The sequence below is a fragment of the Durotheca rogersii genome, assembly GCF_024521655.1.
Source record: "Durotheca rogersii strain YMJ 92031201 chromosome Unknown GGS23scaffold_3, whole genome shotgun sequence".
Lineage (NCBI taxonomy): Eukaryota > Fungi > Ascomycota > Sordariomycetes > Xylariales > Xylariaceae > Durotheca > Durotheca rogersii.
In genome coordinates, this window is record NW_026251234.1 from 1683664 (window position 1) to 1707756 (window position 24093).

Here is a 24093-nt window from a genome sequence, read left to right on the forward strand (position 1 = left end):
GAATCGAGAAAATTGAAATCGTTCCTCGGGGACTCTGCCCCGCTACCTCTTCCCTCTGCATGGCTGGCATCGCCGAGACGGTCTGGTCGATTGATGAGGTGTAAGTTGGTGTCGATGTACGTCGACTCGATGAGGTTATGTGTCTAGGTTCCGTGGTAGGGTGCGCGCTGCCCCTCATCTAGGTTATACTATAGGCTACGGTCCCCCGACCAGCAGTGGTTCCTCGCTCGTCCACGTCCGATGTGCGGCGACCTCGCCTATGATGTCACGGTTGCGACTGATCCGACGTACAGTTTTATTTCATCCGCCCACCCGCCTGACGCACCGCCAGCCCTCGAGTCCGCATCTAACAGCAGCATCAAAGGAGACGCCATCGACAGGCCGGTGGGTAGAGTTATGTTAGACCGCTAGTCAGGCACCCGGGGTATCTTGCATCCCAACCTTGTATTAGGCATATGACGCGCCGGCAATCTGCACGGGGCCGGCCTGACTCTCTCCACTCTTCTCCCGACACGTCGCTGTGAGGTGTCCCGGGGGAATGTCTGGCGAGTCTCACGTCCCGTTCTACGCGGTGGAAAGACCCGTCGAAGAGCCCGGGGCCACTAACAGCACCGCCTATTTCCATGCCCCTAACCGTCGTACCGCACTAGGTCCGGGCCTCGCTGACTTTCTTGACGTAATCGGTGAGCGCCTTGTCAAGTGCCGCTGGGAAAAGTTGTGACCGCAAGACCGTGGCTGACCTTTTGCTCCGGCTAGATCCCGAAGTGTCGACGTTGAACAACGTGACCAACATTCAGAACTCGCTTTTTGTCCCGTCTCTAGGCAAATTGATCAACCGACGTCCAACCTATCAGCTATCTAACAACCGTGATCCCACAGCCCCCCGAGACGAGGAAGGAGAAGGCGATGAGTTCACCTTCAAGCATGCCGTGCTCCCCGACGGCGTGTTCCTCGAGGGGTGGAGTGACGGGGAGAAGGCCGAGCTGAACGACTACGTGCGGCATATGCTGCACTCGCGACGGTCCAAGTTCAAGCGTAAGATGAGGGCCTTCGGCAAGTATGTCAGGAAGCCGCTCGGCTTCCTAGTGACGCTGTACGCGACGCTTATCACCCTCTTTGGTCTGGCATGGGTCCTGTTTCTTATCGGTTGGATATACGTTGGCAAGGAGCAGCTCTACGCCATTAACGTCATCGACAATGTCCTCGTAGCCCTGTTCGCCGTCGTTGGCGATGGCCTCGCGCCTTTCCGCGCTATCGACACCTACCACATGGCCTTCATAGCACACTACCATCGTCTAACGTGGAAGCTGCGCAGGAAAAGGCACATGGGAGGCTTGCGAGACAAGAACGACCTGCCGACGATCCTGGAACCCGAGGCTGCCCATGAAGAAGTCTCCGTTCTCATGGCTGATCAAGAGGCGCGGCTCGTGCATCACCAGACGAAATTCGCCAGATCCCACACCTTTTACAAGCCGCACGAAACGAAAACTCACTACGCATTCCCGCTGAACCTGCTTGTAGCGATCGTCGCCCTGCTCGACCTACACTCGTGTCTACAAATCGCGCTGGGCGCGACGACGTGGGGGATCGATTACCACACGCGGCCTATGGCCATAACGGCGACGATCCTGAGCTGCTCTATTGCGGTCAACATCACGGCGGGGGTTCTGATCGGCATCGGCAGCCGGCGCACGCGCAAGAAGGACGTGGTCGAGCGCCTGTTCCGCCAGGAGCTGACGCGCGAGGCCTTCGGCAAGCTCCGCGTCCGGGGCAAGAAGCAAGGCAACGCCGGGAAGCAGCTCAAGGCGGAGAGGGCCCTCGAGCAGGGGAGGCAGAGCGAGGCGAACGACGGCGAAGGCGATGGGGCGCTAGTGCGAGAGCAGCCAGCTACGCAGGGGGGCGACGCGAGGGCAGAGGCGGATGTACGGTAATTTCGAAGCATGTGCATTGGATAGCACTGATTTCACTTAATACCTACCTATGTAGCAGCTCATCGTCTACTTCAGGAACACATAGCGAGATTGTTGGTTGCTGCATGGGACATTTTACCTCTTTTTACTCTTCTTCGATGTTAGCGTGGTTATTATTTATCTTAAAGATCTCCCATAGGTATGATATTAGTTGCATATAGACGTATGAACTCTGGGTCGGGGGACCACCGTTCCGCGAGGGCCTAATAATACTAATCACTACATTCGTGATTAAAACCACTATGATCGTCTCTCTACCTTGGCTATCGCCAGACTGCGTTCCGCGTAAGCCTGTCGAGGAACCTGTGCAGTTTATTCTACCTCTCCTTTTCGTATTATCCCGGAGTTTTTCGTTGGTCTCTCACTGCCCGCATTAGTGCTCTGGGAGCCTACATACGGCTCCCGTCTTAAGCTACTCTGCTGCTCTTCTGCCATTCTTTCAGGCGTCCCGGCGTTCCGGGTCTGATCCTGCTCGGTAGGGCTGGTGGCCAGGGACCGGTCAGGGGTAGCCGGGAAATCGCGCCGGGCAACCGGCGGCAAACGGCCATGTCACAGCGGAAACACTAGTATAATGATCCCATGTAATATACAGCGTCGAGATTCTGACATGGCAGGTGGCGTAAAGTAGATCCGGCGTTCTTTGCTTACGATATCCGCCCTACCCAGTCGGGACTCGGCGGAAGACGCGGGCGATGTTCGAGCCGGAGCATGGACACCGCAACTAGCCGTGCGGCTTTTACAAGGGAAGGAAGACCAAGAGGCGCCGAGTTCCCTCCTCTTTGCGCGAACACATACTGGACGTAAGCCGGCTTGGAGAGTCGAGGTCGTTGACCACAAGGAGATGTACCTACTATTAGTCCTAGACCATTACATAAGAAGCCTCGGTCCTCCAATTCGGGGGACCCCTATCTATGCTTGCGGGACGAGCGGAACACCAGATACGAGGGGGGCCGACGAGGGAAATCCTCTCTAAAGCCGGTTCCGCCGCTACCTCCTCCGACCCCAGGCCACGCCCTCCGGGCACACGGCAGCCCCCCGTTTCGCCTCCTATCCGAGTAGGGCACGTCACTAGCATAGAGACCGCGAGGCCGCGCTTTGCCCAACTAGGTCCCTCTGCACCCTCCTCCTCCTCACGCCCTCCCCCTGCGCCAATGTTTCAGTTCTATTTCCGCCGGGTTTCGGCGCCATACCTCCGCGGCGACGCGCAGCAGCAACTGCAAACCCCCCGCACTCCGCAGACAGGCGCATGTTGACCCGTCTGGGTTGACGCCGTGTGTGTGCGTCGATGGCGGGGCCGCCGGGACTGGCTCACGTGTGGTGTTCGTCGCTAGAAGCAACTAAAGGCGACGGCGAAAGAGGTAACTGTTCGCGGCCGTGAGGTCCGCCGGGACTCGAGGTTCCGCCTCGCGTTAGCCGCAGCAGGTTTTCACGGCAGTTACTGCGATGCCGTCTCTTATTTCGACTGCTGGCTACGGTGGCATGCGGCAGTTTACAGTTGCCCGTACCCTACGCCTACGCCGACTTGGGCCGGCCGCATAAGCAGTTCTGTTTTTCATGCGCCCCCCTGAGCTGAGCCTTACTCGTATTGCCGTCGCATGCAGGAGGCCGCATGCATTTCAGCTGGCCGCTGGCAAAGTGATGAGAATTTGCAGAATGTGATTGCCTAGATGGTCACATAGATTGGTGAACGGGTCGTATCACCAGATACTATTAAAATATATAATATACACCCGTATATGGATAATTAAAGCATATTACATCTGTCTATCTGTATCTTATTACCGCTCTGGGCGAGGGCTCAAGTGGCAGTCCCATTCACAAGAGGACCGGCATCTTTATCGACTACGCTCATAAGCAAATCCCAAAGAGTGACCGTAACAGGTCGGCGAATCGGTCCATAGAACCGGAAGGAAACGTATACTGGTACAGGAGGAACCGCGACGTTGTATTGTTGTAGGCCACGGCATATGGTATTAGTTGGCAGACGGAGCCAAGTGCACTAGCTCGGTTCATATCACCCGATCCGGGTGTGTCGAGCGACCAACCTTCGACCCCGTTACTGCCAGAAGCCACCCGAGCACGCACCTCTTTCGGCTGCGGCCGCCTCAGACACGCGCCGACGAGGTCGAGCTGAGCGAGGCCTGACGATAGGTGAGATTGCGGTGCAGGCACGACGGCCGTCACGCCAACCAGACGGACAGTCCGCGTGTAAGTGGCTAGTTGGCGAGCTGTAATATTCATACCTTGACGACCATGGAGTCGGTCACCGCTGTCAAGTTTAGCGTTCCTTTCCAGGCTGAGCATGCTGACGGTCGACGCTCAATTTCCGGAACTGGCGAGCTGCTTGTGGTTCAGCGCAAGGTAATTACTCTTGTGGAGAGCTGAATCGAACCGCTGACTCGAGAGATGCTGTGAGTTCTAATATATATATACACACATAAATAATAATACCAACTTGGGTGACTTGCGATTCCCTCTCGGTTGGCCCAACGGAAGACACAATCAAGCCTATCAAACGATAATTGCCATTCTTCCTTCGTCCTCCTCCGCACCCGCACCCTCAGAACTATGGCGGACTTCGTCGTAGTGTTCGATGTGGAGAATAGCGATGGCGCAGATTATACGCAGTTCATCCAGGGCTTGCGCGACAGGGTGGCCTCTGGGGATGTCTGCTATTATCTCCCAGTTCTTTCTCCTCAACCATCTACGCCCAATGCGTGGTTCGACGTCGTCCTGACCGCGGGGGGGCGGTCGGTGACGCTACGGATCCGGAGGGACAACCTGTACCTGGATGGCTACCAGCAGGGCACGACGTGGTTCGAGTTCCAGCACAACGGCCCGCTGTACATCCCCGGGGCCACCGCGCTGCGGTACGACGGCAGCTACACCCGCTTGGAGGGCGTGGCGGGCCAGAGAAGGGAGGCGATTCCGCTGGGCCAGCAGGCGCTCGTCAACGCTGTGCATGGGCTCTCGACGGCGGGTATAAGCGACCAGGCCAGGGCCCGGCAGTTGATGGTTGTCATACAGATGATATCGGAGAGTATGAGGTTTCAATATATCAACCATCATCTCGCAACGAATTGGCAGGCCAGCGCGCAGCCGCCGACCACATTTTCCAGCCTGGAGAACGCCTGGGGAGGGCTATCGGAGGCTTTGCTGCACGCCGAACAGAGTGGATCGGCTCAGTCCTTTCGGTACCGGGTAGACAACGACTTGCAATTGCACAACGTCGGGGCCGCGGCCGGCGTGCTCGCCATGTTGGTGCATCGTAGTCTTCCAGGACCCTCACGCGCCACTCGCGCCATCGGCGCTCCTTGGTTCAACTACCCTCAGGGCCGAGCTCTGGTCGAAGTCTTCTGGGTGTGCATCAACGAGAGCGACGGGGAAGACCCGGCAATCCTCTACGGCACTATCAAAGCAGCCGATGGCCCAAGCACCCAGCATCTATACAATCGAGACAGAGACAATACCGAACATGTCCCTTTGCGTGGTCATGCTTTACTCACTGGCCCGCGCGAAGTCATCTCAGCAGCGGATAATTTCACCATCGATGTGGCCTTGTGGAATAGGAACACGTGGCTTTCGGACCACGAAATCGCTGCTGGCAGCATATTTTTTAATGTTTACGATCCGAAGAACCAGTACGACCAGGCCATAACCCACAAGGCTAGCACCGAGTACGGGTCGGCGACGCTAAGCTATGTCGTGCTGAGCAACGCCGCGCAAGCCCTAGTGACAATCGTCCTGGTCGACGGGGACGGGGAGGACCCCGCCGACGTCTACGGCACCATCACCGCCGACAACGGCTACGGCGAGATCGAGCTGTTTCGGAAGGCGAAGTCCGAGTACGTCGAGGTGGGCCAAGGCCAGAACATTCCCCTGTTGCGGACCGCGTTGGCCGTGCCCATGTCCGGCTCCCTCCGGATCAAGGCGCTGCTTTACGACCACGACCCGATTAGCCCCGACGACGAGATCGCGAACGGCGATGCCGCTCTAGAACCTCTGATCTTGCAGTCAGGAGTGGGGCACATTAAGGGACAGTATGGCAAGATTGAGGTGAGAGTCGAGTGGAATTAATAGGGGCTTGATCGGAAGACGGCGGCAGCTCGTACCGCAAACAGAGCTGGAGATAAAGTCAACCAAGGGGGAGGGATTAGATGTTGATGTAGCGGAGGAGGGGACAGCACCCATGAGCTTTCTATCCCAGCCGAGGGTAACCCTTTAGCTACCCTTCTGTTTGTTTGTTTGGGGCGCGGAGAGAGACGGTTTCCAATGCGCCGAGACAGACTGCCTGTTCGGTTTGATTTTTCGCGTCTTTCGTTAGCTCTTAAGAAGCTAGCAGCCATCAATAGTATAAGCTCGAAGTCTAGGCACACGTTAACACGGGGCAAACTACAGAAGGATCCCGAAACAATATCATCGATACCTACGACCTTGACCGACGCCCTGGGCCTGAACTACAGAGTAGGAGGAGCATGTGATTGCCTGGGGTGACATCGTGGCTATCTTTACTATGTAATAGCTAGCTCATTAAAGCCGTGTCGACGTCCATCATTGTTAGGGCTAAGATTGGACTGGATCTCATAAAGACATAATATATAGCTATTTATCTACTCCACCTCCCCCGTACCTCATAATCTCACTCCAGATCGTCCTCGTCAGGGCGGCAATGCGCTTCCCGTTCCACCTGGAGGTGACAAAACAGCGAATCCAGCAACGGTTAGTTAGAGGGCGAGATCAAAGCGGAATGAGGGGGCAACACTGGACTCGAAGGTTCTCGGCTCGAGCTACGCCCCTTCTGGACTCCTCGAACCCCAGAACGCGCCTTGACGGTCGCCCATGAGAGAACGAAGGATATTCAAACCCCGGCAGTCCGCTCACTGGCACAGCTACAACGACGCGTCGAACGTGGGAACTACGAATGTAGAGTAAGACATGGAATCTCTCCGGCCAGCTATGTGAAGCCTCCGCAAGCCTCTAAAGTCCAGCGAGCAACTCGCTACTCATGGACGCGCAGAAGGCCGCGCCGCATAATCTATTAGCTAATATCTGATGTCTGACACGAATTAGTACCTAAGATCAGCGCCAGTGCTTCTGGCAATTCGACTTGTTTTTTTTTTTTAACTCCCCGATTCGTTCCCAGCGGATGTCCTGGGCGAAGGCGAGAGGCATGGGCAAATGAATGTCGAACATGCAGGATTACGAGGCGGCTCGCTAGAATTCGCTGGCGTCCCCTGTCGATCATTGTCAAAGCTGTCTTAGAGCTCGAGTGCCAGTCAGCTCGTATTCACGGCCATTGTCCCCCACCCGAAAGTCAACCTATCGAATTCTCTCTTTTGCTGATTCTTTTCCCCGAATTAATGGATAGTTGATCCCGGGTCGCCGGCGCTCGGCCTCGACCCCTATTACGCTGCACATCAACGTCGCCGTTGGTAGTACTAACCAAATAGCCGTGAGACAGAAAACGCGGCGGTAAATGGCTCGGTACGCGGGCGGACGTCGATACTCAGACTTATTGGCTGACTCGTAGCAAAGCACATCACAGGCCTAATCTCCCGGGAACTGGTTCGAGCTTTCTTTTTGGCTCTAGTTTCTTGCTACCTCTTAAACGCTGCTGGTTGAGCCGTCTGTGTACTTATGCGCCGCTTAGGAAACTCATGGTTTCCTGCCATGACGGCTTGCGAAGAAGAATATGTCTAGCCTATTAATATGGCGGCATAGTTGGGAAAAAAGAGAAGGTATGCAACGGATATTTGGTATCAATTCTACTCTTACCTAGTAGCCACATCCACCAAGCGGACATGCCTGATAGTTGGCTGCTATGATGAGCGATATTACTCCATATTCTTTGATACCGTTTGGGGCTCTCCATGTGTCTTACGGCCCTAGCCGTAGGTGGGTGGATTATGTGGGCGAGGAACAGCAACAAACAACAACAACGAGGCTGAATCACGGTTGATGTCTTATATGTTGTCGTAGCTTAGCGCGTACTATTGAAGACCGAGACCTACCTACATCCACGGAATGGCCACAACACCATCGCGTAGTCAGATGGCAAAATGAATCTTGGACATGGAATCGTGAACTCGCGAGCTCGCGAGCTCGCGATGGCTTATAAAAGCTTGGTTGACGTCCTTCCTCAATTCCCAGATTCCATCCACCAGCCCATCGCTACTAACCAGAACAGCATCGGGAACAACACCCTCCTCCTTCTCCTCCTCATCACCATCGTAATCTTAATTCCCAGCTCAGTCCAACACCATCACCTCCCCCAAGTCTTCTACACCCCCACTCCTTAAATCCACCACCATGCAGCTCAAGACCCTCCTTCCCATCGTCCTGGCCGCGCTGGCCGTAGCCAGCCCGGTAGCCAGCCCGAACAAGCACGACGAGAAGCACGACGAGAAGCACGACAAGCACGACCACAAGCACAAGGACAAGCACGATCCTACCACCACCACCACCTCCCCCACCACGCACGTGGCGTACACAACCAGCACGCCCAAGGTCTACACGACCACGACCAAGCCCAGCTACCCGACTACCACCGTGGCCAAGGCGTACACGACCACGACGAAGGCCAAGTACCCGGCCACGACGCTGAAGACCAAGTACCCCGCGACGACGTCGGCGCCCAAGTACACGACCACGAAGCCCAAGCACGCGGCCTCGACCACCACCGCCACACCGGCCACGGACCCCACGACGACCACCACCACCGAGGAGCCCGCCGAGACCACCAAGAGCAGCAAGCTCCACGGCGCGTGCCCCATCGGCGCCGGCACCCCCCAGTGCTGCCAGGTCGACGTCGCCGGCATCCTCGGCTTGACCTGCGGGAGCCGTAAGTAGTCCCCCCCCCTTTATCTGATCTGCCGCAACTCGTGCGCTGACCCTGTGCCCCCCCCAGCCGGCCTCGACATCGAGTCCATCGAGGAGTTCCGGAGCACCTGCGCGGCGACGGGCCTGACCGCGGCGTGCTGCGCGCTGCCGGTACTGGGTCAGGCCCTGTTGTGCACCGTCGCGTGAGCGGTCTGAGACGCTGTTCTAAATGGTTTAATTTGGGGAGTTATGGGTTTGGTGTTCCTGCGGCAGCCCTCGGGACGGCGCAGTAGGCGAGGTTTCTGGCGTGTTGGTGGCGGCGGTGGCGCACATTCTAGACTTCGACACTGTTTTTTAATATTTCTGTAACATTCTTGGGCCTCGCCTGATCCTAGATATTCTTTGCTGCTGCAGCATTCTTCTTTCACATAGCCGCTTACACATGGAGTTTCTGTTTGCATTGATCTTCTTCTCGCTGTCTGTACGTGAGTTTCGTCCCCGTGGCCTCTTCGACGTGCTCTTCCACTCTTCCCCGATTTCTATCCACATGTGCCGCCTTTCTAGATCTTGTCCTCCTCGATCTTGTCCTCATCTTTCTCTTTCTCACCGGCCAAGGCGCGTTTGCCCAATCTGCTGACAATCTCGACGGTCACCACCGTCGCTCGAACCACCTGATCCATGACCGCTGCCCCGTATCCTCCCGTGGCGGCGCTCTGAAAGTAGGAGAAGGCAGACTTCGCCGGGATAAACCCGCCGAACCCCACCTGAGCGCGCGCCGCAGCGGTTCCTTGGCATCGTTAGTTAGTAGACTGTACGCGTAGATATGAGGCATCAACAACATACCAGCGGCAACCCCGGTGACCCCGAACCCGAGAGCCCTGAATACCGGGCCCCAAAACATACCCGGGGCGACAATCACAGCCACCTTTGCCGCGTCTCCGGCGGCGTGGAGGATCGTGCGGCCGGGATCTTCACGCATATTTTCGTTAGCTTTGTCGGCCCACGCGCTAGCCCCTTGGAGCGCGCTATCGATCGCTCCGCCTGCGTCGGCTAGCGCAACGCTCAAGTGGGCGCGAGGATTCGCCAAGACGTCCGGGAGCGGGTTTTCCGGACCCCAGGCTCCTCCGTCCGGGGGGCGCGAGCCGTCGCCAAGATCGGCCTGCTCGAAGGTCGCCTTGACATCCTTGCCGGCCTGGGACAGCATGCGGCTCGCGCCCTTAGCGGCGTTGTCGAGGGCCGATCCGGTGCTCGCCAACAAGTCGGACAATTGTAGGGCTGGCAAGGCCGGGAACCCCTGAGCGCCGTCCGAGAGGCAGTACAAAACGACAGCCGAGCTCTTTAGAACCTTCATCGCTTCTTCTCGCTGAAAGCTAACTTAAGTACACTAGAGGTGTATATAAATAGGGATGTACAAGCTGGTGGGGGTGGTGCTAGGGGGGATGACAAAGAACCAGAGATGTCGGCGATGTCGGCCTAGAGAATTAATTAGTGTTAGGGCTGCTAGGTTAGGCTTGCTTATTTTATACCTGCACCCAACAAGTACGTACGTAATCAGAGCAGAATGCGGGGACGCATAATTCCGGGATGCGTGCCATAACTCCGGTAGCTTATCGATCGCTGCCCCTTTTCTTTCCGGGGGTGACCGATCGCCCTCTCCACGTTCACAGTCGCCTCGCTCTTGATCTAATACCCCATAACGCCGTGCGCCACGAAGTGCACGCCGCCTGGTCCCGGCCGCCAACAACCACACAGGAATATAATACGGTCGCAAACGAAGACGAGGGAAAGAAAAAAAACACCCTCAGACAGTGCAGCGTGTCCCTATTCGACGAACCTCAAAAAACAAGCTCACGGCACACCCCGGCAGACCTGCACCCGACCGACCGATATCCAGTGCGAGAGCGAATGTCACTTGTCCTTCGGGTGCATGACGGGCAGGTAGGTGTAGGCCGGTGGGCGACCCTATTGTTTGGAGACATGTCGGAAGAGAGAGGACGCGTGAGCGGCGGATGGTCGACCCCGTCGAGCATTTCAGATCCGCCCGCCCATGCATAACACTGGCGGCATGCCTTGCGACATTCGGCGCCCAACAGCCCCCGGCCCCAGGTCTACGGCAGGAAACAAGCCGTGCCAACGCTTACGTGATACGTCAAGTCCATCCCCGGACACAGTTGTCTTCTGCTGATGGCATTATTCGTATCCCTTTCTACGACTGAGCAAGGGGAAGAACGTACGGAAGCTATGCCTGATCCCTAAGCGTGTAGTATATATTGGGTATATCATATCCTATGTGCACCCAACGAAGTAGCTATTTTCCAATTTTGGTCCCAATGGCCGGTTCCATAGCCCTGCCACAAATACACAAACCCTCGCCTGTCTATTGGAACTTACAACCCATTCATCCTGCTATGTATTTGGGCCCTATCGCCAACCTGCGAAGGAATCGGGTGTAAATACACCCAAGCTGTGCGGATATACGCAGCTGCAAAACGAACGTAGAATATGCATCGGTTCCCCGAGAACCGTGCGGGGGTAGCATCAACGAGTTCCGGAACTACCGATCCCCCCAGGGGCTAGGAGCGGCTGGTTCTCGCCCACCCCTTGAACGCTTTCGCGGTCGAGGGCACGTTCGATTTCTTCCTGGGTGTCGGCATAGGCCTGTAGATGAGCTGAATACGGCCCGGGTGACGGTAGAACCCTGGGAGTAGTGCGTCGGTTGTACGCTGGTCGTTGTGGGGTATGGGGTTGGCGGCTAAACTCGTCGCGCTCCTTCTGTGACGCCCATTCGTACGAGATAGCCATGGCCAACAAGCTACCCTGCATTATGGCAGACGTGACATAGACTCCCCAAGAGCTCCAGCCCGCCCAGCCGAGGCGTGCCGCGAGACTGCCAGCGAAGAGGAGCCCACCCGGCGTCTGTATGCACATCATCAGGATGCTCAGGCTGCCGGCATGCTTGAGGTGGTACGTAGTCCAGATCTGGGGTATGTATTGGATGGCGGCGAGCAGGGCGGCCATAATCCCGAGCACATTTGCCCAGGCGCCCAGGTACGAGGGAGCCCAAAGGGCAAACGCAGCTGATATAATCACGACCAAGAGCCCGTGGATTAGGCATAACGCGGCGACGATAACGGCGGTTCTCCACGTGGGTTGGTCGGGATCGAGCTCGAGCTCTTCTTCCGGCACGTCGGCATCATCTTGTCGGAAAAAGATTAGGAACAGAGCCAGGCTATGCCAGGTTAGCGCTATGCCAGCACGTGTATCTCGGAGGGAGGGGTCGCGAACATGACGGCGAAACAAATCCACTGCGTGCCGATCTGGGCAATTCCCAGCAGGCCCGCGACACACTCGAACGGACTGACTTCTTTGCAGCACGAGACATCGGCCCGGGACTGGGGTAGCGTAAGGATGTTGCCAAATTGGGCGTTCGCGGACGTGACACCGAGGAGGACGAAGTACGGAGAGATGCCTTCCGAGGAGCCGCGAGAAATGATGCGATAGTGTTGGGTGACGTAGGAGAACATGATGCCGATGATGATGAGACTGGGCGGGCACGCAGATCAGTTAGCATCGTAGAGGTGGCGGTAGCAAGAAGGGTCGAGGGAACGCCGAGTACTGACATGGAAATGAAGAAATTCGTGAAGCTACCCTCGCGGAGCGCATCGCAACGGTCGGCGATGAAGAGGCTATCCATGGTGAGCGACTGCAGGCTAGTATGCCAGGCCGCCAAACTCGAGATGGTCAAGGGATGTCGAAGGGGGGACGTCGGGCGTGCGAAGCTTTGTCTCCGGGAGCTTCGCTACGAGCGAGCTGGAATGACGCCAGTACGGACCAACCTGGGGTTGCGGCCAGGCAGACGAGAACGATGATCCCGGAAAGGGGATTGAGGGATGCAGTTCGGATGGGACATAAAAGACGAAGAGCGTTCGTGGCGCGTCAAGATATAGGAGAGCTCGGCCACGCACTACGGAAGATGCATGGCGGTAAGTAAGGTCGGTCAGGGTGAGGTTGTGGTAAAAGGCGACGGTTGAGGAGGTGCGCAAGCCTCACCTAGTCTTGGGCACGCCAGACCGGGACGCGGCCAGGGTCAAATGGGAACCTTCAGGATGCCACGGGATGACCAGAGCCAAGGGGACGAGGGTTGCAGTATCTGGTACCATGGTGCGCTGCCAAATCTCAGTTTCCAGGTGTGTACTGCGACAACGACCATACGCACATGCCGGGTTGCTTGGAGCACAGGTATTTAGGTACCTAGTACTTCGGGTATGGCAAGACCCCAGCGGCAGCCCACGCGGCAGCTGCAGCAACCCGCCAATCCCTGGCCCTGGAAGCAGGTACTGTTACGTTAAGTACGTGTAGTGCCACAGCAGTTGTCGGGTACCTAGGTCCTTAGGTAGATTAGGTACCTAGGTAGGTAGGTACATTCCGTAGAATATAGGTTATCCCATGCACCAATCAGAGGACCCGTACTCCGTCGATGTGGCCGGTACCTCCCAACGCCACGTACGTACGCGCAGGAGGCAGGTACCGGTGCCTGGCCTGTAGCTTGCTCCATTACAGATTCAGTTAGGTGCCCAGGTGCTTACCAGGGTACAACCTCCTTTTGCTCCCCTGCCCCAAAGGTGGAGGAACACGTACCCACATACCAAGCCCCGGATCGCGCTACGTAGCGAAGCGCACGTTTCAACAGCCACCTCAGGTACGGCCACATGCGCATCAGATCAACACGGCGAACCCTGGACATCGCAGTCACGTATCGACACGAAAACGCATCCAACTACCCACGGGTGCACGTGGATGGGTGGATGACGTCTACGTATATGGACCAGCCCCATCCGTTGCCCTGAGGCGCCCAACCCGCTGACGCCCCAGTCGGAAATGAGAACCTGGGACACCGGAACTGCCGGACGACGCATCGCCCAGAGACGACGATGATGCCCCTCTCGGGCCAGAAGGTAGAGCTGCTCGCCTCGACGGGGGACACGACCGTCGCGCGGCAGTCGCCGCCGGAGGGAGCAGAGGACGCGACGTCCTCGCCGCGTCCCGACAGGAGAGCCGACGATGGCGACGGCGGTCTGAGGGGGTACTTTGAGACGGCCCAGTGGACCGCCGACGGCACCACCATCCTGACGTCCTCCTCCTCCAACCTCGTCTCCGGCTTCGTCGTGCCGGCGGACCTGCTCTCGCCCGCCGCCCGCCGCCCGCTCGCGCTCGTCCCGCAGGCCACCATCCAGCTTCCGGAGCCGAGCAACGTCCTGGCCGGCGCGCCCTACTTCCGGCTCGCCGAGCCCTGGACGCAGCAGCTCCTCGTGTCGAGCTACGACCACCCGATCCAGCTCTTCTACCTCTCCTCCGCCGACGCCTCCTCTTCTTCTTCGTCGCCCTCCCCGGCCGCCTCCTACCCCTTCGTCAAGGAGCGCTCCGAGACCTTCCTGGCCGCCACCTCCCTCGCCTGGCCCGCGCCCGGCACCCACTTCGTCGCTGGTGCCCGCAACCTGCTGGCCTGGTTTGACGTCGGCCGCGCCGGCGCCGGCACCGAGCCCCTCCTGCGCGTCAAGACCATCCCCTCCGAGCGCCACCTCGCCAAGGGCGGCGGCGTCGGCATGCGCGGCACCGTCTCCGCCCTCGCTGCCTGCCCCGCCCCCGACGGCCTCGTCGCCGCCGGCACCTGGACGCGCTGGGTCGGGCTCTACGACCTCCCGCGCGCCGGCGCCTGCGTCGCCACCTGGAGCGTCGCGCCCGCGCCCGTCGAGGCCGCCGGCGTCGGCGGCGACGGCGTCACGCAGACCCTCTGGAGCCCCTGCGGCCGGTACCTCCTGGTCGGGGAGCGCAAGTCGACCGGCGTGCTTGTCTACGACGTGCGCGTCGCCGGCAGGCTGCTCGGGTGGCTGTCGGACCGCGAGGCCCTGGGGAACCAGCGCATCAACGGCGACGTGTTTGCCGGGCAGGACGGGGCCGGCTTCGAGGTGTGGTCCGGCACGACCCGCGGCGCCGTTAAAGTGTGGGAGGGCGTCGGCAACCGCGAGGGCGCGCACCCCCCGAGCTGGCAGTGGGCCGCACACCGCAGATCCACCGTGGGCAGCACCTGCGTGCACCAGAGCGGCTCGGTTGTTGCTACCTGTTCTGGGTCGTGGGAGTTTCCCGATAGCGAGGATGGAAGCGAAAGCGAGGGCCGGTCTCAGACCGACGGCAGTAGCGCCAGCGCCGGTGATGAAAGCCGGACCTCGAGGGAGGAGACAGCCTGGATGCGCAGGCGGAATAAGGAAAGTAGCTTGAAGATATGGGGTATAGGGAGCAACGACGAGGAGACGGCGAGTCCCCGGGAAAATACTGGAAGCGCTGAATAGGTAGGTAACGAGGCCATTGCTGGAATAATACGCATCCATTCAATCATTTCTACCTTGTCCTTGCCGTCTATTACTCTTCGATGTGCAGGTTTCGAGGAGAGATAATGGCCATGTACCGAACCCCGATATTTTCTAAGCGGGCAGCACACACCTTCAATTACTCCATTTTGTCTCCAAGACCTTGTTAACTCGCTGCAACACTCTCTCTCCGCCCATAAGGTCACGAAACTCTCGCACCCTCTCCTCCGATGTCATCCTCACGAATGCTGACAGCCCGTACCTGCCAGCCTCGTGGTCCTCTTCCGGGACGTCGTCGGGGGGTCTTAGCCGCCCTAATATAGCCTGCGCGGCGAATGCATTCAGTCCCGCACGCCTCAGGAATAACTCCCACAGCGTCTCTCCTTGAATTAGCGTGTCCTCTACCGTGGCCGCCTCCGGTGCGTGCCGCATCAGGATTGCAACCAGCCAACTCGCTAGCGTCTCGTTACCGCCCCCAACGTAATATACCTGCGCGCCCGTGTCCAGCCCGGTGACGAAGCCGACAAAGTCGGTGTAGCCGGCGCACTCGGAGGCTGTCAGATTACGCGCCGCCTCGTCAATGCGGTTTGCTTCGGAAACGAGGATAATGAGGCGCTCGTACCGGAGCGCGACGCTGCGAACGCGCTCACGGATCGCCGCGAGACCGGCTTTGCCCTTATTTCCGTTATCGCACGGAACCGGCTTCTGTATAGCCTTGAGCAGTGTAGTCACCATGATCCCCGTAGTCGGCGAGGCGATTATATCCGCCTCAGCGGCGAGCGGCGATACCAGTGGTGAGCGCACCACCGAGTTCCGACCCCAAGCCAGGGTATTCCATCTGTCGAAGTCCCGCTCAATAATCCGAGCATTCGGATACAGCTTTTCTAGACGCGAGAATATTCCGCGCTCTAGCGTTAACGCTTTGACTATTTTCGTCGGCGGGGGTGTCCGCTCTAGTTCCGGGATAGGGGCTGGAGCCGGTGCCCTCTTCTCCAGATTGATTCCTGGAGTCGGGGGCGCCTGGGATTCAATACTAGCCCTTATAGAACTCATCTGGTCGGCCGCTGCTTTAGATTTTGCGGAGGGGGGCCTTTTCATTTTCCTTCGCCTCTTCGAAGGGTGGAATTCGACATAGTTTGATAGCAAAGTCGACGTCGCGAAGGGGTCACTGCATCCAAGAAGAAGACTAGGCGCTTGACTACTGGACGATGCCAGAATTGTCGGTGCTGTATTTTCAGTGACTTTGACAAGTTCAATCGGCGATGCCGAACCACGGCTCCTATCAGGCCCAGGGTCTGGGTTACTAAGCTCAGCACGCCTTTTCCTAAGCAGTGAGTCCAGACTTCTGCTGTTTTCTTGGTCAGTAGGAGGAGGGTCTAGTTCGTCCTCTCCCTCTTCGGGGTCCCGGAGGATCGCTAGACCTGGATATTTCCATACATAATCCGCGCTCGTCGGTACCTTATCGAGGTTTACAGGTCCCAGCAATTCTTCAATGGTCCCAGCGTCGTCGATAAACTCTCTCGCCGAGAAACGGCTCATCTTGTATGCAAACGGAGCCCAGCGAAGCCGGTTTTCGGCCTGGGAATCTTTTGGCCAGGGTGCGACAGCAAAAGTCTTACAAGTCTCTTTTATCCAAGCCAACTGCGATGCCGGATCTAGCGATATGTTTTGCCAGTCGGGCTTTGGTATCGAGTAATCCAGAGCCGGGACCTCTACGCGGGCGGTCGCATCTGCAGTTTGTAGATATTCCTGCTCAACCCTTCTTTTCACATCGGTAGCTCTCTCGTGAAATACCCCCAGGGTCTCGTCACTGAAGATAGCATCGCCGCGGTCTTCTCCTTCGGTGTTCGAAGGGTCCGACTGATCTGTAGCTAGGACCTGGTCAATATCCACTCCCTGAATGAACCGCGGCGTATCTATTGCCAGCTCGGAAGCGCAGAAGGAGTCCACTGGGGTTAGTTTCCCTTCCAGTTTCAGCGAACGTAGGCTCCGATATTGTGGCGCAAGCAGTGGAACTTCCTCGGAGGGGGATCTGGCAGTGGTTGTGAGGCGTAGAGGAGACGGAATGGCGACGTCACAAGCATCTTGCCGAAATATATCGGCTTCGACTCTATCCAAGTCAGTATCGAGCAAGGTACTAACATCCGATGACACGGGGACTTCACAGGTGTCGTCATCAGGAACAAAGTACCCCTCATCTCGGTCAATGGGGCTGAGTGGAGGCGTGATAGCTAAATCTTGACGATGCTTCCCGTGGTCTATCAGCACATGCGGTACTAAGAGACGTACGAAATCTATGACTTACCTTCCGACATGGTACGTCGATCTCATCGAAAAATTCTTGTAGATTATCATCACACCATGTATCTTTCATTGCGCGGGAGAGATGGAGCAAAGCTTGTCTGGGGACGTCCAACATTTCCCCGCGGGTTTCCCTTTCCAACCCCTCCCTATATTGGAACGCCGTGTCCGGGAACGTAAGAGCCTGGTCTAATTGTGGGTTGAGAGGCTCGGACGGAATTTTCGTAACGTCTATGTCGACCCGCCTCCTTTCCCGGACGGATCTCGCTAGTTCTCTACAGTCGTACTCAGGATCGTTACGAAGCAACGGGGTTTCCAATTTCAACCCGGCGAAGCTTGCAAAGGAAGCCTGACTCAATTTCTCGGTGTCGATCGCCTCGACGGAGGCGGCGCTTCGCAGTAGCTCGAGCGAATCCTTAGGTATGCTAAGCTGCTCAGTTCCAGGGGTTAGAGGAGGTATTGGTAATGAGGGAATAGGGATGCTATCAGCCGACTCGCCCACATCACTAGGGGGGAATAGCAGATGCAGGCTCCTTTCTCTGAATCGGGCGAGCAAGGGGAATATATCGACTTGAGAGTCGACGGTCAAGCCGTTCGCGCGCGCATACTCGTCCAGCCGCGAACCGACGGTGTCGATGGGGACCTCGTCTTGCTCCATTGTGTTGCTGAGCATATATCCCCTACGTGTCAAGTGGCGAGACGGGAGGCGATGAAGGTTGGAGCACCAGGGCAGTTAACCCTACCCAAAGGTATTGGCCATAGTCTATGTACGTGTCATAATCTGTTAGGCAACTTGGCTAGGTAACTCGTCCTTCCAAACACTGGAAACACGACCAATAACTCAAAGGACAGTCATTCCGGGGTTCCAGCAGTGCACCCAGGTACTAACCTACGTGCCTGAGGTATAGGTGGTAGGTACCTGTAGATAATGTACCTCTATTCAATGCCCGGTGATACTTAAAACCGGATGTAGCTGCATAATATCAAGCTCGAGGCGGCTCTACCGGGACTAACCCCTAAGAGAGGTTCATCCCATATTACGGATAATATAACCGCATGCTACATACTGTAGTAGGCACCTAAGCTCCAACTCCGTGGGCTGTCGTCGCAAATATAAATCATGCGACAGCCTGCAGCTGGCCTGCTCAGTTCTGAAGAAAGAAGACACGAACCGAGAACAATGAAGCTTTGCGGTGAGGGCGAAAAGAGGACCTTTCGGTTGCGGAAGGGAGCGAATCGCTGGTGTGACAAAGCCGCGATCATATATAGGGCAGTAACAGAGGTAAGTATCGAGCCGTATATTCTCTCACGTAACCCGCGGTCTAGAGACTCCTTCTACCCTTCTGTCTAATGGCGGTATCGGCGTTTGCTGCTCGCGGAGTCCCTCCGTACCCGAAGTTCATACCGTATATGCGGGGAGTTCTTATCCTTATCTCCATCGTCATCCTAGGTTTGGCTGCTTACGCGATATCCGTGAACGGAGAGGCGCCGAGTGGCCATTCCTCCGGTGTCCCTGGCTACCTGCTCTTCCTCGTATGATCAACCCCCCGTCGGCATTTATGCAGTTGTGTTCTCCTCTTACCAACTTGATAGGTCGTTTTCACGTGGGTTGCTCACGGCATTCCCATCATCCTCGAAGTCATAGCGCCTAGATTCTACCATCGCCTCGGTGTTCTGGTCTTGTACACCCTTAGCGTCCTCTTCTGGCTGATAGGCTGGGCCTGGAGCGCATCGTGGGCGTCGTATGCCCTCTCGCTTGACAACACCGACGAGAAATGGGCTAACGGGGGTTCCTGGAAAACGTTGGGGTCTGCTCTGGGGGCCTCTGCCGGGTTTGGTGCCGTCACCTGGATTGTCGCCATCGTCGAACTCGTCTTCTTCTGCCGCGGCTGCCTTCAGGACCCCGATTCTAGCCACGTCAAGCACGTCGAGCTAAGATAAACCCGTGCGGAAATCACCCCAAGCATTCCGTCCCGCGCATACGGTTCGTGCGCCTTCGTCATATCGAATCTCGCGACCGGTATACGTTAATAGACGATCTTGCCGAGTTCGGCCAGGACCAAGAATCTGGAGGCCGATCGTGGCGTGACATCCCGGGAGCCGCGTCTCTCTCCCTTGTCTACCCGATCATACTACCACCTACTTAGTAGTATCTGGTTCCCAATCTAGGGTACTGCAGCTTGCTTTTGGGCAAGTTTCGGTACAGGTAGAGGAGGGATGCTACATTAGGGTTAGCGTAAATAGGTGGCGGCAGCCTATCCCCCTCTCCTGGCGGCCAGCATGCGTTATGGTTCTGGGACCAGGTCCGCGGTATGCCACACATACAAGGGATAACGACGCATACTCATATGCCGGCGTGCAAAGCTTTCGGCCACCTGCTATCCTGGCACGGCATGTGGGAGGGAGGGCCTGCTTAGTCCAGCCACTCGGAAAGACATGCATCGTCGCCTTGAAATTGCCGTTTCCTTCGTCAACCGTCGGAAGATGACAAGTTGATGTCGTAAGGGGGGTGGGGGAGGGGGATAAGCTCGCCGCCAATCAGGTCTGGTTTGGAAGCGCATGATGCCTGGTGCGAATATCTCTTGAGTTGCGTCCCATCTCTGTTCTCTGTCAGACAACCTAGGTCGGTCTTGGCCTGGCAGTGAGAGTGTGCTCGTCCGTTGGCCGAATACGGGCAGTGGTAGGTATTCCAGGTTGAGGTAGGGAAGAGGTGGGTAGATGCGGAGGATAAGCATGAAGCATGAAGATGTTGGTGCTGAGGTTAGGTAGGTACTTACCTGGTAGCGATATGTAGCATATGATAGGTACCTGAATATAGGCATAAGCATCAAAGCATGGGCACGGGCACGGGCATTAGGCAAAGGTTGGCGTGCAGGTATGGAGGGTTGGCGTGCAGGTAGGGAGGATAGGCGGCAGACGGGGAGTTCGAGGGCCGGGGAATTGTCGGGGTGTGATTGGGGAAAGTCGAAGTCCGTGGGCGCCAATGCCCGAAGCAGCTAGAGCCGGCAAGGTACCTACGTAACGGCCTGCCCCATGCTCTTCCCTCCAGCCATGCGTTGGATTCTGGTCCAAGCCCTTCATACCATCGGCCGCCGGGTTTTATGTAGACCGTTACAACCGTTCAAACCGCAGAGTCGGCCACTGCTATAGCGACAGCGTCAGCCCTCTAGCATTAGGCGGTCGTCTTTGCCTGATTAGTTTAATTTTTTTTTCCCTTATCCCCAAGGCCTGTATTTATTTTGAGAATGGATCCTTCGTCGCTCGACCCACGCCTCCGCGACGCTGCCAACGACTCAATTGTCGTCAACGGGCCGACGCCAAACCCATCCCAGCAACGTGTCGCCGTCGCTACCCTCCCCGCCTCAGCATTACCGCCGCTATCCATCCCGGTTGAGCTTCCCGAATCACCGCTCCAGCGCCAGCGCCAGCTCCAAGCCCAATCCGCAGCCGTCGCAGCGGCAGAAATCGCAGCGGCAACGACGGCAACATCGACAGCGACGACGTCAGCAGCCGGGCCTTCGCCGGTGTCTTCTGCCGCCGGCTTTACCCCCCAGACTCCCACCAACCACCCACGTCCGACCACGGGCGACACACCTGGCGCGTCTGGCGCCACCCCCCAAGATCCCAATGACCCCAAGCGGCCGCGGGCCTGCGAGGCCTGCCGCGGATTGAAAGTGAAGTGCGAGCCCGATGCAGCGAACCCCGACGGTCCGTGCAAGCGATGCGCGAAGGCGGGACGGAACTGTCTTGTGACGCAGCCCACGCGTAAGAGGCAGAAGAAGACGGACAGCCGTGTCGCCGAGCTGGAGAAGAAGATAGACGCCCTGACCGCAAGCCTGCAGGCGACGAGGGGGACGCCCAGCACTCAGCAAGCCCCGCCAGAGGACCGCAATGGTTACAGCACCCCTTATTATGCTGGTGCCGCCAGAGATTGGGGGGCCCCGCCGTCGCGAGACCACCCACCTCAGTATCCTCCCGAACACGACAAGCGTCCCTTCGCGGCGCCGGTCCCCATGGCCGGCCAGAAGCGCAAGCTTACCGAATCCATCGGCAGCTCCCCTGAAGCGGCCAGCGTCTCGCCGGCACCTGCTAAATCCGCCACCGGGCCCGACCAGCAACCCGACATAGTCGACCGCGGGATAATAACCATGAACGAAGCTGCCGCCCTCTTCGCCCGGTACACGGGGGACATGGTACCGCATCTACCCGCCGTCGTCTTCCATGAAGGCACGACGGCTGCCGAAATTCGAAAGACCAAGCCAATCCTCTTCCTGTCCATCATGGCAGCCGCTTCCTCCGAAATGCCAAAGCTCCAGCGCCAACTCGTAAAGGAGCTCATGCAGATATTCGGCGATCGCGTCATCGTCTCGGGCGGGAAGTCGTTAGAGTTGGTCCAGGCCTTGCTGGTCAGCGTAATTTGGTACTATCCGCCGGAGCACTTCGAAGAGCTCAAGTTCTACCAATTTGTGCATTTGGCGGCCGTCATGTCGATCGACATCGGTCTCGGCAGGAGGAAGAACAACCCAAAGTCTCGGCTTATACCGTACACCTGGCGCGACCATCCGTTCCGGAAGCTCCCCCTTCCCGACCCTACGACGATCGAGTCGCGGCGAACATGGCTTGCAGTGTATTTCTTGGCGTCCAACGTAGCCATGGCTCTGCATCGTCCGAACCTAATTCGGTGGCAGGCTTTTATGACGGAGTGCATGGATATCCTGGAGTCTTCCCCGCAAGCTGCACCCACTGATAAGTATCTCTGCCACCTGGTCTGGACCCATCGGCTCGCCGAAGAGGTTGGCATCCAGTTCTCTATGGATGACCCGACCGTCTTCATCAACATCACCGAACAGAAAGTGCAGTATGCCCTGCGAGGGTTCGAGCGCGACCTTTCCAAGTATAGCGAATCTATTTCCAAGGCTGATAAGAAACGTGAGTGCTCAATCCGTCACAGCGCGTAGCATTGTCTAACTGGGAGACAGCGTTTCTCCTGCTTAGTTTCCATGTATTGAACTTATACATGCACGAGATCGCCTTATATGTAGATAAGAGCCCGGAAGAGTGCCGCCCCCCCTGCAATGCTGACTCTCTTCGGGAACCCATACCGGGTTTGGAGGAGACGCTCACACCGTCACACATCAGCGCCCTGTCGTCTTGCCTCACTGCGATCGACGGTATCTTCGAGACGTTTCTATCCATGAACGTCCAGAGTATCCGCTGTATCCCGATTTTCACCTTCGTCCGGGTCGCTTATGCCGTGGTTGTACTCATCAAGATGTACTTCAGCGCCAGTAATTCGAACTCGGAGCTTGGTAAGGTCATCAATAAGGATAACATGAAAGTCGCGGAGTATCTCGAAAAGCTTCTCGAAAAGTTTCGCGAGGTCGCCGCATCTGATAAATCACGCCCAGCAAGCAAATTTCTGCTCGTCCTAGCCATGCTTCGCAGTTGGTTCTATAAGCAAGGCCAACAGGGGAAGCCTCAGCAGGACGAACCACCGGAGCAATCCGTGGAGCCTCAAGGCACTAGTGAGGCAGCCGTCTCGAAGGAGAATCACAATGATGACAACTTACGACAACAGCAACAACACCAGCATCAACAGCACCAGCAGCAGTCGAACTCGGGTCCAACCAACACCCCGCTACAGCTGCTTTCCGAAATAGCGACTGGAAATGGTCCGTCACATAGCAATGGTCAGAACCCAATCTCACGGCCGGGGACAGACCCGCACGTGCAGTCCTATAGCAGCAACCAGGCCTGGCTTCGGACGGTACCCCAACCCCCGCAACCCTTCCTGTACGACCCGGCGACAGCCTGCGCCGGAGCCACGCCCGAGTCGGCGGCGGCGGCGGCGGCGGGGGCAGGGATGCCGAGGATAGCGGGCATGACGGGTCAGACGCTCATGCCGTGGATGATGGGAGCGCCGCTGGGCGTGGGCGACTTCGAGTACTCGAGCCTCGGGGACGGGTTCGAGCAGGCTATGGGCCTGACGCTGACGGGGTTCGGCGGCGGCAGCCCGGGCGACCCGGCCAGCCTCGAGGACACGATGCGCTACATCATGCAGAACGAGATGCTCGGGCCCATACCCGACGAGTACGCCTCGGTGCCGCCGCCGCCGCCGCCGCCGCAACCCCAGCCCCAGCCCCTACCCCAGCCGCGCTCTGCCCATCCGCCGCAGGGCGGGGCGAGGGGGTTCTTCCAGTTCTGAACGTCCCGTCGTCGGAGGCAGGCATCATTCTTTGCCATTTCATGGAAATACCCCGCCCCAATATCCCAATTGTTGTCGTTGTCGTTGTCGTGAATACCCGCCCCCTTCGCCCAAGCAGGGACGCGCGGCCGGCTAGCCCGCGCCAGGCCTCTCTCTCTCTGTCATTCTCTTTTTTTATTTTTCTTCCCAGCTAACTATCGCGGTCCCTTGTACGATGAGTTGAATAGGCATAGGCTCGGGGTATAGGTAGCGCAGACGAGTCATACGGGTAGCTACCTAGCGCTACCTAGGCCAGGTAGCGTTTCCCCTATCGACAAAGTGGCGTCCCCCTCCGACACGTTGTTGCGGGGCACAGGGGCAAGCTCGGCTTTTCCCTCCCCCCTTCCCCCCCGCCTTGCGGATGGGCGGATGGGATGGACGGACGGACGGACGG

General features: G+C 57.6%; 9 protein-coding genes across 9 annotated transcripts; 6 read left to right on the forward strand and 3 right to left on the reverse strand.

The window, feature by feature from the left end:
* Positions 1-358: 358 nt before the first annotated feature.
* On the forward strand, positions 359-1993 carry GGS23DRAFT_289722 (uncharacterized protein). Its single transcript, XM_051512627.1, has 2 exons — positions 359-683; positions 757-1993. Exons 1-2 carry the CDS (start codon positions 539-541, stop codon positions 1929-1931), a joined length of 1320 nt encoding a protein of 439 aa, XP_051375513.1. The 5' UTR covers positions 359-538; the 3' UTR covers positions 1932-1993.
* A 2388-nt stretch (positions 1994-4381) lies between these two features.
* On the forward strand, positions 4382-6613 carry GGS23DRAFT_552131 (ribosome-inactivating protein). The gene has a single exon (XM_051515389.1). It carries the CDS (start codon positions 4539-4541, stop codon positions 6045-6047), a length of 1509 nt encoding a protein of 502 aa, XP_051375514.1. The 5' UTR covers positions 4382-4538; the 3' UTR covers positions 6048-6613.
* Positions 6614-8101: 1488 nt separating this feature from the next.
* GGS23DRAFT_290002 (fungal hydrophobin-domain-containing protein) lies at positions 8102-9114 on the forward strand. Its single transcript, XM_051512633.1, has 2 exons — positions 8102-8811; positions 8878-9114. The coding sequence occupies exons 1-2, from the start codon at positions 8280-8282 to the stop codon at positions 8994-8996; spliced, it is 651 nt and encodes a 216-aa protein (XP_051375515.1). The 5' UTR covers positions 8102-8279; the 3' UTR covers positions 8997-9114.
* Positions 9115-9215: 101 nt separating this feature from the next.
* GGS23DRAFT_289985 (uncharacterized protein) lies at positions 9216-10402 on the reverse strand. Its single transcript, XM_051512631.1, has 3 exons — positions 10337-10402; positions 9633-10262; positions 9216-9576 (listed from the first exon to the last, which is right to left on the reverse strand). Exons 2-3 carry the CDS (start codon positions 10138-10140, stop codon positions 9350-9352), a joined length of 735 nt encoding a protein of 244 aa, XP_051375516.1. The 5' UTR covers positions 10141-10262; positions 10337-10402; the 3' UTR covers positions 9216-9349.
* An 882-nt stretch (positions 10403-11284) lies between these two features.
* GGS23DRAFT_289996 (uncharacterized protein) lies at positions 11285-12659 on the reverse strand. The gene is made up of 3 exons (XM_051512632.1): positions 12410-12659; positions 12075-12332; positions 11285-12018 (listed from the first exon to the last, which is right to left on the reverse strand). The coding sequence occupies exons 1-3, from the start codon at positions 12481-12483 to the stop codon at positions 11328-11330; spliced, it is 1023 nt and encodes a 340-aa protein (XP_051375517.1). The 5' UTR covers positions 12484-12659; the 3' UTR covers positions 11285-11327.
* Positions 12660-13627: 968 nt separating this feature from the next.
* GGS23DRAFT_290065 (uncharacterized protein) lies at positions 13628-15579 on the forward strand. The gene is made up of 2 exons (XM_051512634.1): positions 13628-15136; positions 15424-15579. Exon 1 carries the CDS (start codon positions 13721-13723, stop codon positions 15134-15136), a length of 1416 nt encoding a protein of 471 aa, XP_051375518.1. The 5' UTR covers positions 13628-13720; the 3' UTR covers positions 15424-15579.
* On the reverse strand, positions 15290-18113 carry GGS23DRAFT_593543 (uncharacterized protein; the record flags this gene model as incomplete). The annotated part of the gene is made up of 2 exons (XM_051518043.1): positions 15290-17401; positions 17460-18113. The coding sequence occupies 2 exons, from the start codon at positions 18111-18113 to the stop codon at positions 15290-15292; spliced, it is 2766 nt and encodes a 921-aa protein (XP_051375519.1).
* Positions 18114-18467: 354 nt separating this feature from the next.
* Positions 18468-19615, forward strand: GGS23DRAFT_290241 (uncharacterized protein). Its single transcript, XM_051512636.1, has 2 exons — positions 18468-18988; positions 19049-19615. The coding sequence occupies exons 1-2, from the start codon at positions 18806-18808 to the stop codon at positions 19394-19396; spliced, it is 531 nt and encodes a 176-aa protein (XP_051375520.1). The 5' UTR covers positions 18468-18805; the 3' UTR covers positions 19397-19615.
* Positions 19616-20546: 931 nt separating this feature from the next.
* Positions 20547-23960, forward strand: GGS23DRAFT_290086 (uncharacterized protein). The gene is made up of 2 exons (XM_051512635.1): positions 20547-22384; positions 22435-23960. The coding sequence occupies exons 1-2, from the start codon at positions 20701-20703 to the stop codon at positions 23658-23660; spliced, it is 2910 nt and encodes a 969-aa protein (XP_051375521.1). The 5' UTR covers positions 20547-20700; the 3' UTR covers positions 23661-23960.
* Positions 23961-24093: the final 133 nt, after the last annotated feature.

Coding starts and splice junctions, on each gene's coding strand:
- GGS23DRAFT_290002 (XM_051512633.1), top strand. CDS start 8,280: ATGCAGCTCAAGACCCTCCTTCCCATCGTCCTGGCCGCGCTGGCCGTA. Junction 8,812..8,877: donor CGGCTTGACCTGCGGGAGCC/GTAAGTAGTCCC, acceptor TGCCCCCCCCAG/CCGGCCTCGACATCGAGTCC.
- GGS23DRAFT_289722 (XM_051512627.1), top strand. CDS start 539: ATGTCTGGCGAGTCTCACGTCCCGTTCTACGCGGTGGAAAGACCCGTC. Junction 684..756: donor TGACTTTCTTGACGTAATCG/GTGAGCGCCTTG, acceptor TGCTCCGGCTAG/ATCCCGAAGTGTCGACGTTG.
- GGS23DRAFT_289985 (XM_051512631.1), bottom strand. CDS start 10,140: ATGAAGGTTCTAAAGAGCTCGGCTGTCGTTTTGTACTGCCTCTCGGAC. Junction 9,577..9,632: donor GGTCACCGGGGTTGCCGCTG/GTATGTTGTTGA, acceptor AACGATGCCAAG/GAACCGCTGCGGCGCGCGCT.
- GGS23DRAFT_289996 (XM_051512632.1), bottom strand. CDS start 12,483: ATGGATAGCCTCTTCATCGCCGACCGTTGCGATGCGCTCCGCGAGGGT. Junction 12,333..12,409: donor ACGAATTTCTTCATTTCCAT/GTCAGTACTCGG, acceptor GTGCCCGCCCAG/TCTCATCATCATCGGCATCA. Junction 12,019..12,074: donor TGGATTTGTTTCGCCGTCAT/GTTCGCGACCCC, acceptor AACCTGGCATAG/CCTGGCTCTGTTCCTAATCT.
- GGS23DRAFT_290241 (XM_051512636.1), top strand. CDS start 18,806: ATGGCGGTATCGGCGTTTGCTGCTCGCGGAGTCCCTCCGTACCCGAAG. Junction 18,989..19,048: donor CTGGCTACCTGCTCTTCCTC/GTATGATCAACC, acceptor CCAACTTGATAG/GTCGTTTTCACGTGGGTTGC.
- GGS23DRAFT_290086 (XM_051512635.1), top strand. CDS start 20,701: ATGGATCCTTCGTCGCTCGACCCACGCCTCCGCGACGCTGCCAACGAC. Junction 22,385..22,434: donor TTCCAAGGCTGATAAGAAAC/GTGAGTGCTCAA, acceptor ACTGGGAGACAG/CGTTTCTCCTGCTTAGTTTC.
- GGS23DRAFT_552131 (XM_051515389.1), top strand. CDS start 4,539: ATGGCGGACTTCGTCGTAGTGTTCGATGTGGAGAATAGCGATGGCGCA.
- GGS23DRAFT_290065 (XM_051512634.1), top strand. CDS start 13,721: ATGATGCCCCTCTCGGGCCAGAAGGTAGAGCTGCTCGCCTCGACGGGG.